At 40.2% G+C, this 15,812-nt stretch overlaps 1 protein-coding gene across 2 annotated transcripts; it reads right to left on the bottom strand.

Moving 5' to 3' along the window:
• Positions 1 to 5,620: 5,620 nt before the first annotated feature.
• LOC136240953 (catenin beta-1-like) lies at positions 5,621 to 14,621 on the bottom strand. 2 transcript variants are annotated; one of them, XM_066032047.1, is made up of 18 exons: positions 14,468 to 14,621; positions 14,237 to 14,334; positions 14,018 to 14,185; positions 13,180 to 13,206; positions 13,000 to 13,124; positions 12,526 to 12,770; positions 12,043 to 12,197; positions 11,159 to 11,265; positions 10,959 to 11,099; positions 10,511 to 10,618; positions 10,258 to 10,377; positions 8,307 to 8,528; positions 8,101 to 8,256; positions 7,414 to 7,533; positions 7,137 to 7,287; positions 6,985 to 7,082; positions 6,707 to 6,934; positions 5,621 to 6,068 (listed from the first exon to the last, which is right to left on the bottom strand). In XM_066032047.1, the coding sequence occupies exons 1-18, from the start codon at positions 14,533 to 14,535 to the stop codon at positions 5,751 to 5,753; spliced, it is 2,655 nt and encodes an 884-aa protein (XP_065888119.1). In that variant the 5' UTR covers positions 14,536 to 14,621; the 3' UTR covers positions 5,621 to 5,750. The 2 variants fall into 2 exon arrangements, with proteins under 2 accessions (XP_065888119.1, XP_065888120.1); XM_066032048.1 differs by having other exon boundaries at positions 13,000 to 13,115.
• Positions 14,622 to 15,812: the final 1,191 nt, after the last annotated feature.

Below are 15,812 nucleotides of genomic sequence, written 5' to 3'. Positions count from 1 at the left end.
ATGCAAGCTTGATACTACTCTTCAGTTGATAAGGTGTTTTGCTGTTGTTGGAAACTATTACAGTGGTTCGTCCCTCTTGATTAACATTCACCAGAGAATCATCAATGCTCAAACAATCATCAGGTAAGTATTCTGACTCTATCAGAACATGTCCTCTCACTGCTTCAACCTCCACTGGTACAGCTGCTGAATAATAAGCTGGTAGTCGAACAGCAGTAATCAGTTTCACTCGTGCAGGCTGAGTTTTAGAAATATCGCCAACATCATTCGAAGGTGGGTATCCATCACTACTTATCAATTTTGACTCACTTTCCTTAGCATCGGGCAGAACATGAATAGCTGGAGTATCAGAAGACTGATTCATATCTACTACTGGAATCTTATCACTAGTAGAATCACAGCTACTCTGATCAGAAATTGAGGCTTCATTAATGCTAATTGGGAATTCCTTCTTTTCTTTCAGAGGTTTCTCTTCACTAGTAGACTGACACCTCTCAGCTGACTTCACACTGGGGTGATAACTCACAATTCCCAAGAGGTGACAAACTTCTTCTGACAATAGTAATTCGTCAGGTGCAACTAGCTTGATATAAACAGTAGTAACAATTGCCTTCTCACTAAAACTAAGACTCATCTTCATCTGTCCATCTAGTCGTATTGGTTTCTGGTCATAAGTGCAGGCTCTAATCTGTTCAGCAACTTCAAGATCTTGTACATTCAAGCCAGCTTTTGAAACTATGTTGTAGAATTGATCTCCTCTTAGTATTGTGATATCGGATCCAGTATCTATAACACCAGTTATGGGAATTCCTTCAATGTTGACTTCCACACTACGGGATCCACACTTAGGGTGACTGTGAGGAGTAGCTCGAATTACATTAGCACCAGGTCTAGAACTAGATGATTTAGTCTGTGTTGACTTCTTACCAGAGCTCTCGGTCTTTGGCTGTTGACATTGCCAAGCCAAGTGATTTGGGCTATCACAAATGTAACATCTTCGTTGTTTCTGCTGTAAGACTGGGCTGCTACTATCTTTCTGCGACCTGTTCCCTGGCTTCCAGTGCCAGCTTCGTGAGGTTGTAGGCTGCTTGTAGGTTGAGCCAATGATCGATTGCTTAGCATTCTTCAAGTAATGCTGCTTCTTCTTAAGCTCATTGAGCCTCCTCTCCTCTCTCTTGGCTGCTAAACAAAGCTCCTTGTAGTTCTGGGCACCAGACACAGATGGTGCCTCCATCAAAGTGTAGAGTAGGCCCTCCTGTAGTTGCCCAAAGAGTAACATCTCCCTTGTCTCATTGGAAAGTTGTTCACGCCCAAATCCAGTCTGGAACACCTGTTCTAGTCGACCTATGAAATCTGAAACAGATTCATTTGTGTGCTGTGAAATGTGACGGAAATCAAGAGCTGCCAAAGTATGATTTCCCGGGTCTAACCTCTCCTTCAGAGCAGCTATGGCAGCTTGGTATGTCCTCTTATTCTCTGGCTGTAGTAGTTTCCACTGTTGCGCTGCTCTTCCTCTCAAGTAGCCAGCCAGCTGCATCAGTGACTCTTCAGTGGTCCACTCATTCCACTGGGCTGCTCTCTCTAGTGTCAGTAGCCAATCCTCAAAAGTTACTGTGACCTCTTCAGCATTGAAAGGATCTATTGGGGGTGCTTTCCCTCGGCGAGAATAAGTCTGACTGTCGGTAGCCGGCTTACTACAGTTAGCAATTCCAATAGAGTTTATAGGTCTGCTGACAGAAAGGGCATCAGATAACGATGCACTTATATTGGTTACCTCTTGACCAGTTGAAGGTAAGCTCTGCTCATAAGCTCTTCCTAGAAAACCACTCCGTTCACGTTTGTTCAACTGTCCCTGGGTTGTTGTTGGTATGCAGCTGGTAGGTAATGGCCATGGCTGTTGGAAAGGATTAGATGTGGCTGCTCTTGTTGTGACAGGTAAAATATCAGCTGATGTTGTTGTCACATGTCCCAAAGGTAAGGATGTTGTTGTTGTTGTTGTTAGTGGTGCTACAGGTACAAAGGTCTGACCTCTGTGTTGCTCTGGTGTTGTTGAAGCCATAGTAGTTGGATAACAAGTAAAATTAACATCAGGGCTTCTCTGGAGACCTCCTCCAGGTAGGTTGTCTCGAGCAATTCCTGTAGGAAAAGAAACACTTTTACCATCAAGTAAACTCACTGACTCCTCCTTGAGAAGTTTAGCAGTATCACTCAGAATTTCTGGCCTCTCCAAACTCGACAGTTTCAACCTGGCTAGCTCCAGCTCTCTCACTTGCAACTGTTCCCTCAGAAGTTGCAGCTCCTTATCTTTCTCGGACATAGCATTATCGTACTGTATTAGTTGCTCACAGTTTTCCTGCCAGAGTTCCAGGATCCTATCCTGGGCGATACTGAGCTCAGCCTTCAGATCATCTATTTCACCTCTCATTAACTCGAGTTTGGCACTTAAAGCTCCACTCTCTTCCTCTCTCACTTGAAGAAGATTACGTAATTGGGTTACCTCAATTGCTAGACTCTCCAAGTCCTTTGCTATGTCCAAATCTTCAAGCTCCTCGCTAGAAGTAGACACCATACTGGAAGCCATACTAGATGCCCTTCTGGATACTCTGCTAGATCCTCTACTAGGCAAGGCTGGCAGTGGTGGAGCAATCAAAAATGTACCCTCCATGTCTCTCAGTGAAACTAGTTCTCCTTCCTCAGTCAGGGAAATAATGACTTGAACTTGTGCTTCTTCACCACGGGTTTCTGCTATCCTTCCAGTAATCATTACTTCAAGGTCACTTCTTGGGGCTGCTGCTGGCAAGTCAAGGGCTCTTGCCAAGTGCTGAATGTGCTGGAGTTTTAGCCTTTTCGAGCTTAAAGGGTAGGCTGTCCCTTTCACTGTTCCAACTGTATTGTCCATTCTCACTAAAAGAAATTCTCCTACACTGAAAGCCAAAAAGCCAAAAGTTCATGGGAGTTGTCTCTTTACAGTAAGCTGTATGTTATACCAGCAGTACCTGTCTTGTTGACCTTTTCCTCCCTGTCCTTCTTGCTAAAGCCAAGAGTTCAGTTTCTTGCCAATTACTACACAAAGTAAGCCTGCAAGATCTCGGTAGGACCTCCACTGTGAATCAGCACTTCATTTATCCAGCATTAAAAGAATCAGCACATCAATATGCAGCAGCCATAAATTTACAAAATCAGTGTTTTTTATACTAGTAATTGTTTATTGTTTCTATAAGGTTTCAATTACATCAGGGTTGCATCATCACGCATCATCACCAGTTACTTATTACAGTCCCAGTTCTCAGCTACTTTACATTTATATGTTTTCATTGTAAGTCATTCCATTATCAGTGGTTTCATGGTTCCTATGCCAGTGGGATAACTACCCTTAATTTGACTGTGGACGGAAGGTATACAGTGGCGGATCTGGGGGAGGGCACGTTCCCCCCCATCCCTTTAAACAATGCATATATGATCGAGATAATAGAGCAGTCAATCACCAATCACTCTAATAAAGCAGTCACAGTGTACATGAGGAAGTGTAGCTTAACTATATGAAGCTATGGATGAGGATCTCTTTATATACTTTATAGTATATCTACTTGGTAAAGGACAGCCATTATTGTTGTTGACCTTTTTTTTGGTCTTCAATTTTTCAGCAAAGTGCACCCCCCCTTTCCAAACTCTGGATCTGCCCCTGGTATATACCATATTGTGTACTACCGCCAATGTATCCACCTTATGGAGCATCACAGAAACTCTAAGAAAGTGCACATGCATTGATGTAACCATCACATTAAAACTGTCAACTACAATGTCTGGGATTGCATCTCCATAGTCCAGACCCTTGTGTATGATGTCATGTGGTCTATACATACTAAAAACCCCTTCATCTTACCAGGTCTTAGATTGTCTCTGAAATATAAACGACATTATATAAAACATGAAACAGAAATCCTGACAGAGGATACACAATGCAAGTGTTTGTGTTACACATAAGTTGGAGCACTTGTTGTTGATGGGCGGCTGGCTGGCTGCAAATGTGGTGGAATTGCTGTGGGCTGCAAATATGGGTAGAGCTGCTGTGGCTGAGAAGGGACACCATATTATCTTTTTTTTAATACTATCCATTGTATTCCTACACATCACTTATATTACTCAGTGTGTTCTCTAGCAGATTACTGAAGCAACACAAGACGGTACAAATGCCGAGCATGATCTCCTCACTGCAGATTGTGAGTATCCCGACCAATGGCTAACTTAAAATCCTACTATAAGGAATGTTTTTTGCCACCTCCACCCTCAGTACCAGCTGTCCAGTATTAGATGTTATGGAATAACCAGCAAGTGGTCAGTCCAGACAGCAATCATGGTTGGCCCTTACAGTAGAACAAGCCAGGTTGACAAGATGGCTAAAAAAGTAATGGGTGCTATGAACAATCTTCTGTATCAGTTAATTTTATGAGTCGAATTCAGCATACCTACGTAAACTATCAAACTGTGCAATTCCTTTCTGAATTTCTTTGATGTGATAGTCATTCCAGTGGATCTGGTAACGTGTTTTAGACTCGTTTGCAAACATCTTGCTACTGCACACACTTATGAAATGATCAGAACACGTGACTTGTAGAAAATCACACATTTCTTCAATGACTCTTCTTGGATTGGCAATCAGATCCTTGCCATGTATTTGAATTGTGTCAATTCCAAATCTTACTTTGGCATCCTCGGAGGCTTGATATAGCTTGAAGTACTTGGCTATTTGTTCATCTATCAAGTAAGAGTCAAACGAGTAGTTATAACCATTCTGTTTCAGTTCTACCACATCATCAGTAGTTGTATTATGAGATTTTATTGCATTGTAAAACACTAAAGTGGCAATGTTATCATATGGGTTGCGGATAACATGGAATAGTTTCACTGGCAAGCCAGTAACTGTTTCTAATCTATCAAAGGTTTGTTTCCAGAATGTGGAATTATTTGCCAGCAGTGCCGCGGTTTCCAAACCCTTCTTATCTCCTATAACATCAATGTACGATTCATAAGTGCCTTGGTATAGGTTGGGAATTGCAAGTGTGTAGCCTTTTTGAACTGCAGTCTCTGTTCTAGCACCTGATGTAGATACTGCACTAACAGCCTTCTGCCATAATGCATTCATGATCTGTTTTTTGGTCCAGTTTGGATTGTGTACCATCTTGCGCAGCAGACCTAACTCATGAGACATCACGATATGAGGATGACTGTCCAATATACTGGCCACTATACTGTGTCCACTGCGGGAGTGTCCAATGAACAATACAAGTGACTTTATTCTGCTCGCCACACGTTTGGGGAGTTTTTCTACTGACTGCAACAACGCCTTTCGCGGTGTTTGTTCCTGTGTCTTGAGCAGGTACTTAGTTCGAATCTCCAGAGCTTCAGCATTGCGGGGTGAGGTAAGTATGTAATATAGTAAACATCCAGCGGTACACACAGCGGTAAATAATGTTACTTGAGTTAAACGACGTCTCATTCTGAAGGAATCCATTTTTCCGATGGTAGAACAAACGCGAGAACAAATTAAGGCTTTAATTAGAACAAAGGCACACGCCCTCAACCACAAGAAAAGCCGCTTGAACAGATCAAGAAAAAAAAATCACGATGAATTGCTTTATTTATTTGTCGAGGAATTTGTTACATGTGAATACAAAAATATAAAAAGGTATCACAACACATAGATGAATGTGAAGGTGTGTGTGTGTGTGTTAGTTGGCAAAGGTCTCATATCATAGGTCAGTGTCAAACCACTGTCGCTGGCCTCTTGATGTATCCATCACTGCAGGTGATGGAGGAAGATACTCTTGTTGTTGTTGCTGCTGTTGTGTGTAATGGTGTGCATAGCTCGGAGGTTGTTGTGAGTGGTGTTGTTGTTGTGGGTTCATTGACATGGCGGCTAGATGAGTCATATGATGCTGTTGCTGCAAATGATGTGGGTGTGGCTGGGAAGATAGGGGCTCCATCATGTAGCTGTTGACAGTTGATGATGTTGCCTGCATCTCCATTCCATCCATTGTGCTGAATAGTAGATCTAAATCATCTGAAAACTGAAATAGGAGACAAGGAGAATATACAGCTGTGGCATTAGTGTGCATACATGGTGACAACAATGACAACTCAGTATTCACTTTTACAAACATGATTCACAGTGAAACCTCTTTGAACTAAAGCTCTAGTTGTTTTGTAAAACCAATAATAAAACAATTGTACTTTTAGTAGAGTACCGCAAAATTTCAAACCACTTCTGAACACAGTTACCTAAGCTCTCTGATGTATAGCAGAAAATGTTACTGAGTTATTGAAGTTACTTATACAGCAACTTTGGAATTTAACTCTCTAATAGAGCAGTCACATTAATTTTAGTCACATACATGACACAACAGTGGATACTCTAATAGAGCAGTCATTAGAAAGCTCACATGATTCAAATGGAATAAGACCAACCAATAGTGTCCAAGGAACCTAATTTTCTACATACCAAGGGATACTTTAAGACCTTACTTAAGTGTCTGGATTAAGTAGGGGTTCTCAATCATCCACATTAAAAGGTTCCACTACTGTCTTAACACTAAGTATGTAACAAAACACTCTGATAGAGCAGTTACATTAATTTTAGCCTTGTTCCATATAGGAACATGACACAATCGTAAAAATACTCTAATATAGCAGTCACTATAAAGCTCACATGATTCAAGGAGGACATGTGATGTTGGTCTGTCATGTACAATGGTTGTTGTTGCTGCGTGTTAGGTATGCTCCCTCCACCCCCTGTGTGAGGGGTTGATGGGTGACTGCTGTGTGCCGACAGGTTGCTAGGGGTGTGGTCATACATCTGGTTGACCATTCCACTCTGGTACATGAGAGGAACACTCTGATGATGTAATCCTCCCATTATCTCCGAATGGTACTCAGACTAGGGAAATCACTATGGTAACACACCCATTAGAGGTGTCATGTCCTCACTTCATTATGACATAATTGTTGCATGTTGGCTGATAATCTGTGACCATTACCTGCCGACCTGTCTACAGACAGTTGTAACAACACACCAGCTGCATATGCTAATAGAAAGTAACAGCATTTAACACTATGCTGTTACACAGGCACACGCTCACCAATTCCTTCACTAGGAGAATGCAGCAACTCTGTGAGACGACTAGTGGCATTCTCTCGTTCTATCTCAGTGATGCTCCCACTCTCTTGTGATAGGTCACATAACAATTCTAATGCCACTCGGATGATGTTGTTCACCGTGCTGTACAGGAACTGGAATGGGAATGGAATAATGGATCAGGAGCAGGAATAGAAAACATGGCAAAAACGAGCAAAAAAGGATGTACCAACAATTGTAATTAACAACAAAAATGATAACACCGTGAACAGAAATCTTACCTTTACGATTAATGGAATGCAGTGATGTGATCGGATGATACGTCTGTTCTGATAATCCCTGGCCAGAATATGTAATGAACCAACTGTTCCTTCAATAATCTCATCCATATAAACTCCTTCCTAACAACAGTGACACAAGAAAACAATTAGTAATGGCTAAGAGTATAGACATCACATGATCTCATAGTTCAACCCCAACACCTCAGTATCAATACTAAGTATTCTAATGTGTGAATTTATTATTTGCTGCTAGCTTATATGCCCAGAATTGGTAGAACCAGGTGTCCCAGAACCCTTACAAACCTACTTTATACTTTCAGCTACCCCAAACAATATGCTGCCTATAGTAGCAATCGTACAAGTTTCAACTACATAAAAATTTATTCAACTATTAGGATTCACCAGTCACAACTAATCCACAAACATGTAGGAATACATGATGATCATATACTAAACTGTACCAAAATAAGTGGGTTAGCCATTTAATTAAACTTCTATCAAACCTTCACTTTGGAAGTTTAAATTCTTACAAAGGAAATATTTTAAAGATAATGCTGAGTTACCAGTGTGACACCCTGTGAAATGTGATAACTTAGGACCAAGGTGTCTTGATGTTTCCGAATTAGTTTAAAAGTAATAAGGGATATTTCAGAACTGAACCTACATCAAGTGACCCTTAGAGCTCACCACATATCCAGGGGGTCCACCTTGTACATGTCTACTGCTGGACTCCTGGTATGCTTTGTTCATCAGTTGTATTAATATTGGGATAAGAGCATTGTCTCTGAGGGAAGCGTGATTTTCCAACGATAATGCCAAGTTCCTTATCAAGCCAATCACAGCCTAAACACACCCCATACACAACATCATAATTATTTAAAATAAAATTGAACCTTGATGAGTGGCCACCGTGTTATGGGTGATTTCATAATGTTTGCTAGGGCAGTGATGCCCCCACATAGCCGGACAGCATTCTGTGCCATCTCTGCATGTACATGACGGCTTGTTAAGTGTCGTAGGGTACACACAGCTGGGTCAGTGATCTCTTCACGATCACCAGCATTGATTAAGGCATGAACTAGCGCCTCAGTGCCGTGAATCTGTGTCACGATCACCTACAACAAGAGAACATAACATGCTAGATAACTGTACGCATTCATACACCACCCAATATTCACAAAGTCAGTACAAACATTTTGAATATACTACTCTGCTATCAAGGACACTCTAAGGACACTACTACAATGATCAAAACCAAATCAATCCTTTCTAATCAGGGAAAGGACAGTGCCAGTAACTGCCATTATTTCCAGCTGTGCAGTGAGGTTACATACAAAACAATTAGAGTTAGGCACAATGGCAATAAGAGTCTAGTCCTCAGTATTATAGCTAACGATCAGGACTGTCATAATTTTAAACTTCCCCCCACCATCTCATCAATTTAATTAACAAGTAAAATTTTTGAGTTTCAACAGAAAGATTTGGGTAAGTAGAATTCTAGGAAAACGGGAACAGAAAGCGGAAACGGGAACAGAAATAGAAACAACCAGCGGAAAATGCCTGATAAAAAGTTCATCATGCCATTATAAAGGTTGGCTGTTATCGCACAATGCTTATTTGCAGCATTGTTGGATTCTTCCGCTAAAATGATCGAAACACTCTAATAGAGCAGTCACCTGTAGTATAATACTCTAATAGAGCAGTCAAAAATGTTTTGTCAGCTATCCCACCAGAGATCCACATTGATGGCCTGTGAATTGATGGGCTATAGCTGTCATACATTAGGTGTATAGACTAGCTAAGTCGTCAACATTAGAAGTTAGCTACTCCTTTGAAACTATAAATTTTTAGAATATTCAACTATTAAACATTAAAATAATACTGATATGAAAACTGAGATTCACAAAGTACTCTAGTTAACTGGCAGTTCCTATTATAGGCTTCGAAAACTGCACCTATACTGCTTCCAGATAAGAAGTCATATGATGGGAGTATGTATGCAACATTTGGTATACTTGTCAAGCTGAAATTGGCTCCAAGATCCCCATGACTGCTCATATAGTACTTAACCTCCTCATTGGAGCCATGCACCTACACATACTTCAGCTGCCACATGCCCATCATGTGACATTTTCATGAGGGTGCAGGTACAACCTCCCTCATCTATAGGTAGTTGCTGTCAGTTAATTAGAATCCTTTTGTAAACTTTTAATTACTTGTTTGGTATGCTATATTGGTATAAATTTATGGTTTCAAGGGAGTAGCTAAGTTTTAATGTTGATGACTTAGCTAGTCTATACACCTAATCTATGACAGCTATAGCCCATCAATTCACAGGCCATCAATGTAGGTCTCTGGTGGGATAGGATCCATGACCAACCTTCCAAAATACAGACAGACAAAAAGTAGGGACCTGCCGATTATGCTCATTATTTTACCTATTATGCTATGCTGCACTGCTCAAAATTTTGCCTATTATGCTTAAATTAATGCTCAATATTTATACCTCAGTTCTCATGTTTTTCTAGTAAATTTGCACTTTATGGGAAAACAGTAAGTTGCTGAAGCATAGACTCTAAATCCCTGCTTGTCAAAATCCATGTCACGGAAAAGATCGATATACTCTAATAGAACAGTCAGCTGTCTATTATTTTCTGACTGTTCTATTAGAGTATATCGATCTTTTTCTGTGATATGTATTTTGATAAGCAATAATTTATGGTAATGCACAAGTGTTCTGCCTATTATTCTAGCATTATGTTCAATGCTTTCAGGCACCTATTATGCTCATTATTATGCCAGCATAATCGGCGGGTCCCTAACAAAAAGTAATTACGTTCTCACTTTGTTCTTGGCATTGTTACAGGTCAAATTGGACAGGATTCCAGCTGCACACAATACTACGTTGACATCACTGCTTGACAACAGGTTGATTAGAATATGTAGTAAGCTGTCCAAATTACCCTAAGAAATGTATACCATGTAATTTTTTTAAGAAAAAAGGTTTTAATAACAGAACCCCATAAATTTTACAGTATTTCTTCCCTCAAATATAAGTTCCCCATAGAAATTTGTTGACTGATACAACCCGTTTTACCTGTTTGGTGGCAGCATCAGACAGGTTACGTAAGATCCACAGTACATTCTCCACCAGGCGGGCATTGCTATGGTTAAGGAACATTGCCAATACCTGCATACCACCAGCCTGTAATACCAAACAATTCAGTGATGATGACTGATGAATAATATACTGTATTGATTCTTAAGAGTTGTCCTAAATACTCTAATAGAGCAATCACTGGTTAAAATTATAGAAATGCTAGGAACATAATGGGAACACTGAAGAGCATAATAGGTGAAAGTTTTGGGAAATTCATGAAAGAACTTTGGGCAACATTTTGATCAGGCTTACTCCCAAATTATTAGTATGCAGTAGTAAATTTGTCCACTGGAGACAAGAGTATTTCACTACAAAGTGACTGTTCTATTAGAGAATATCAATTCGCACAGCAATAGGACAATCACAGATGGACAGACACACTAACCTGTACAATTTCAGCTTTGTTACTAGCACACACTGACAACACCTTCAGTAACCTGCTACAAGTGAGCAACAACTTCTCATAAGAGTAGGAACGCATCACTCGGACCAGCTGTGCAGGACCACCTGATGCCAAGATGATCAGCTACAGAAAATAAGGTGGAGCTGATGATCGTGTGATGCCCCCCAATAAACCCAACAAACCTTGCTATCTTGATGTCTGTGGGCCAGCAAATGAAGACAATCAATTGTGATGGTGAGAAACTTGACATTGTCTTTAGACAGGAGTCCAACCATTCTCTCGAGGCCAGCTGAAGAGGAAAGAAAAGATTAACCAACAGTTGATATTAATAGAAACCCTGGTATACCACAAGAAAAAGTAAAGCCTTTAATGCTTTTTCAAATGACTGGGTACTACTCAGGTGCTATGAGTCAGTGTAAGCAAATCTTCCTGGTTCAGGACTAGTAACTCACAGGAGACTGTACCATGTTTCACAGGTGAAGGTGTGGGCACCTGAACTTCCATATTATAAGGGAGAGACACATGGACAATTGCTTTCCCTGTATCCATTAATACAACTAGCTACAGGCAGGCCGCTGCAATGTAAGTAAGGTTTCTGCACATATTTGGAATAAGGTGTCATCTGTGTAGAAAGTAACCTACTAGACAGAGCCACCTGCTCACTGACTACCAGGCTTCACTGTACAATACAAGCCAGAAGCCCAAGCCATTAAAATACTTCATGAGCCCTGAAAATAATTTGTGTAACATTCTTAGTACTTTCATGGTTAGAAGTTAATAATAATTGTGCAACAGCTTGCTGGAGATGAAACCTTTGTATGTGCAGTTGTGTTATAGTTTAACATTAACAAATCAACAATTTTAGTGTACATACGTACTTGAGAACTATAGTGTAGTGTGTGTGTGTGTGTGTGTGTGTGTGTGTGTGTGTGTGTGTGTGTGTGTGTGTGTGTGTGTGTGTGTGTGTGTGTGTGTGTGTGTGTGTGTGTGTGTGTGTGTGTGTGTGTGTGTGTGTGTGTGTGCATATGTATACATATGTGTACACAACATTTAGATACAGACTTACATTCAAGACGGACAGCCATTTTACTAGGCTCATAATGCAATAACAAGTTGTGCAGGGTGGTGATGGCATAAAACAGTACCGCATCAACTGAGGACATCAGCAGATTCACCAAATGACGAATACCTCCAGAATTGTAGATTGAAATCAGGCCTTGTCTAGAGGAACAGTAACATGGAACAATATTATACCAGTTTCTCCTGTACAATTGCATGAGTATTGATTTCCTCTTAAGAGACACAAGTTACTACTGTTAACATGGACAGTACTTAGTACAAAAACCGTCAGGATATCTTAATCAGGACACTTAGGTCAGTCCTAACTCCAAAGGTGTCCATGTTGCACAGTTTGGACTTTAACACAAAACTTCATCATATAACATATTATGGTAAAGTAACACCACATTATTACTAAACAAGCATTTGTACACTTCTAAAAACTTATAGCAAACACAGATGCCAATAAAACTAGGACCAGCAATTCTACCTGTCTCCGGAGATATGATTTAATGTTCCTGCAACATTACGCTGCACATCAGGGTCAATAGTCCTCCCTATGACTTGAACAATTGAAGTGATGACATCTTGATTGCCAATAATGGCATGCCTGCTTGCTTCCTTCTTTGACAGCTGGTGAATCAACATTGCAGCTTGTCCGACTACTATGACATCTGTGTTGCTAAGAAGCTTTGTCAACTCTGGCAAAATCTGAGCTGTGTGCTCTGTGCTATCCTGCAACAACACAAACACAGGTGTAGATCTGTGTCTAATAATAGTTCTAACAGTTCACCCTGTAGGACAGAGGTTTCAATTTAAGTGGGAGAGGTGCTAGCTTGCTAATGTTTAATTAGTGTCCCACATGTTTCAAGGCCATCACAAGGTAGTCATTGTTTTGGCTCCACAGAATCAGATTACTACATTGTGGTCAAATGGAAGCCTAAAGTAGCATAAACAAATTTACCTGATAGTTTATCAGATTGGTGACAGCATTCTTCATGATCTCTGATGGATTTTGCAGCTGCTGTAAAGGTTGGCTAGGATTCAACTGGGTACTTGGGATTCTCTGACTCTGGAAACCTGACCATCCTAGCAAATGGAGCCATAATAATGAAGGGTTGTGCCAGAATTGCTTATAACTTACCTTCTTGATTAGATGGGTTGTCATTGGCTAAATGTGGACATGAAAAGTGCCAATCAACACATCACATGCCATTGGGAGTGTATAAACAGTGGAATGGACGGTGGAATGAAATTTTTGAAGTTCAATATGATTTTTTACATTCAAAAAAGCATAACTCCTCTCCTTCAGTAAGCAAATAAATAGGATTCCCCTTGAAGTCAGCTCTTTTAGCATACTTCACCTCACTCACCATAGACAAAGCTTACCAATGTAATGTACTGTACGGTCAGTTATGAACATGCACAATAGCAGTTTATTGGGAATACCTGCAAGAAGACTCCTGATAACCATTGTTCCAAAAGGGAAATTGATGACAAAAGTTAGCTAGCTATAGCTGATTACGTGCATGTATATGAATTGTAAAAGTACATCCACTTAGTGTTACCTTGTAAGCGTTTAAATGAGCCTTTTACACAATTATATATCAAAACGAAATTTAAGCCAAAGTTCGTTGTGGCTGTGCCACATTGCACACTGAACTGAAACTGACAATTATAAATTTAAGTTTCAGACAAGCAATATAAAGTATTGAGTCATAAGTCATACAAGTGTTGTGGTGAGAAGTATGCTAAATGAGCTGACTTCAATTGAGGGGAATCTTATTTATTTGTTTATTTAAGGGGGAGGAGTTGTACTTATTTGGATGTAAAAAAATGATCAGTAAAAAATTCCACCCCATTCCACTGTTTATACACTCTCCCCATGCCATCCAATAAATCTGATTGGTGTTAACTGAAGTTTATTTTAAAAATCAACACATCTATCAACCCCATTAACATGGCCATGCTGGCTAACTAACCTTGGGCCCGTTGCTGCTGAGGGTCATATGTACTAAACATGTCCATTATGTCGCCATCATCCAGGTCTCCTTCAGCAACCATTGATGGAGTCTCTGACCCAATGGCTGAATCATACGGGCTTGGGAATGATGATGAAACTGTTCTAATGCGTTGAGTTTGGCCTATAGCTAATAGGACAAAATAAAGAATAGATTTAAGAAAAAAAACAAGACCCTTACCTCCATGTTGGTAATGGAAAGCAGCGTAGGGTCCAAGTTGTTGCTGTAGCTGACCAATTTCGGCATCAACTTGACGCAGGCTAGCCTCAATCTCATACCTGTTAAATCCAAGGTTAAATCAAATCGATATTAACATTTATATGATATTTAAAAATGTATTTGGAAATGTGTAAGTTATGTGTGTGTCTGTGTGGACCAGACTAAACTTGTGGCACACAATTCCTCACTTACCTTTGATGAGGATTTGTCTGCAAATTTGACAGCAATCGTCGTCTTTTTTCGTGCAACGTTTGAAGCATACTCTTTCTCCTATAACACCACAACGCAACACAAACAACAACTCTTTAACGAGCAATGAATGAAGCGCGGTTGTTTTCGTTTTTGTATATATCTAGTTAATAGATTACATCATCACAACATTACATTACATAAGTTATGCTATTACGTCACTGGCAAAAGCTTTGGGTGACGTGTATGGTAACAAAAAATTTTCTGGTAAGGGGCCAGAAAAATTCACACTTTATCATCACCGCCCACTTGCACTGCCAAAATATTCATTTTGTTTTATCACGTGCTTGAAATATTATATCATGGATGTTATGTAGCAATGGAATCTTTGATTCTATGTGTAGCTAACATAGAGGAGTAGAAAAAGGAGCTACGTGAATTGTAGTGTCACAGACAAACAGAGTTGTTCCAGCAAATGACAAAGAGCAAGACCGTCATCACTAAGAGATATGTCACACAGCAATGTCCTGCAAGACAGGGCAATCAGCTGTTGACCACCGCAACCCTAAGATTCAGCCACCAGAGGGATAGAGACACCAAGCACCAGCAGCCTATACAAGTTCGATTCATCACAGGTGAGCATCCTAATCTTCTCCTCTACAAGCAGCCACACCAGCCCATCCAGCTGCAGCAGACTGAGCCAACAGTAGGCACCGGCCGATTATGCCAGCATAATTTAAAGCATAATAGGTGACCAAAAGCATCAAGCATAATGCCAGCATAATAGGGACGATGTTTGAAAATTTAATTAAAATGCGCAATACGCTCGCCTGAAAGAAAGCAAATATTCACTGCCAATAGTATTATTAGTGCATTTCATATTTAAAAACACGTAATATAACTTATTAAACCATTTCTTTGTTGGTTATTCACACTTTGCAGAAATAAGATCGAGATACTCTAATAGAGCAGTCACTTACTCTAATACAGCAGTCAGGAAAGGTTGATATACTCTAATAAAACAGTCAGTTCTAGAGCATAATCTTGATTTTGAAAGCATAATTTTGAGCATAATAGGCTTAATTATTGAGCAATGCTCAAAAGCAGAATAGGTAAAATTTTGGGCATAATAGGCCGGTGCCTAGCCAACAGTATATTCCTGTAATGGACATCACACAGTAACATCAAAGTATGCAGGCCTCCCATGTATGAAGTCAGGGTGAAAGATAAACAGCGAGTGTTGCCTTAAGGTACATACATCACAAGAAGCAGTAGCTACGTACGCAGCACGTGATCACCTAATAGATCAACACTGCCACAGGGCAGCAAAGACATCAAGGGGACACCA

This window comes from Dysidea avara, chromosome 12, assembly GCF_963678975.1.
Source record: "Dysidea avara chromosome 12, odDysAvar1.4, whole genome shotgun sequence".
NCBI lineage: Eukaryota > Metazoa > Porifera > Demospongiae > Dictyoceratida > Dysideidae > Dysidea > Dysidea avara.
Note: the sequence above shows the minus strand (reverse complement) of the source record. Positions and strands in the feature narration are given on the sequence as shown.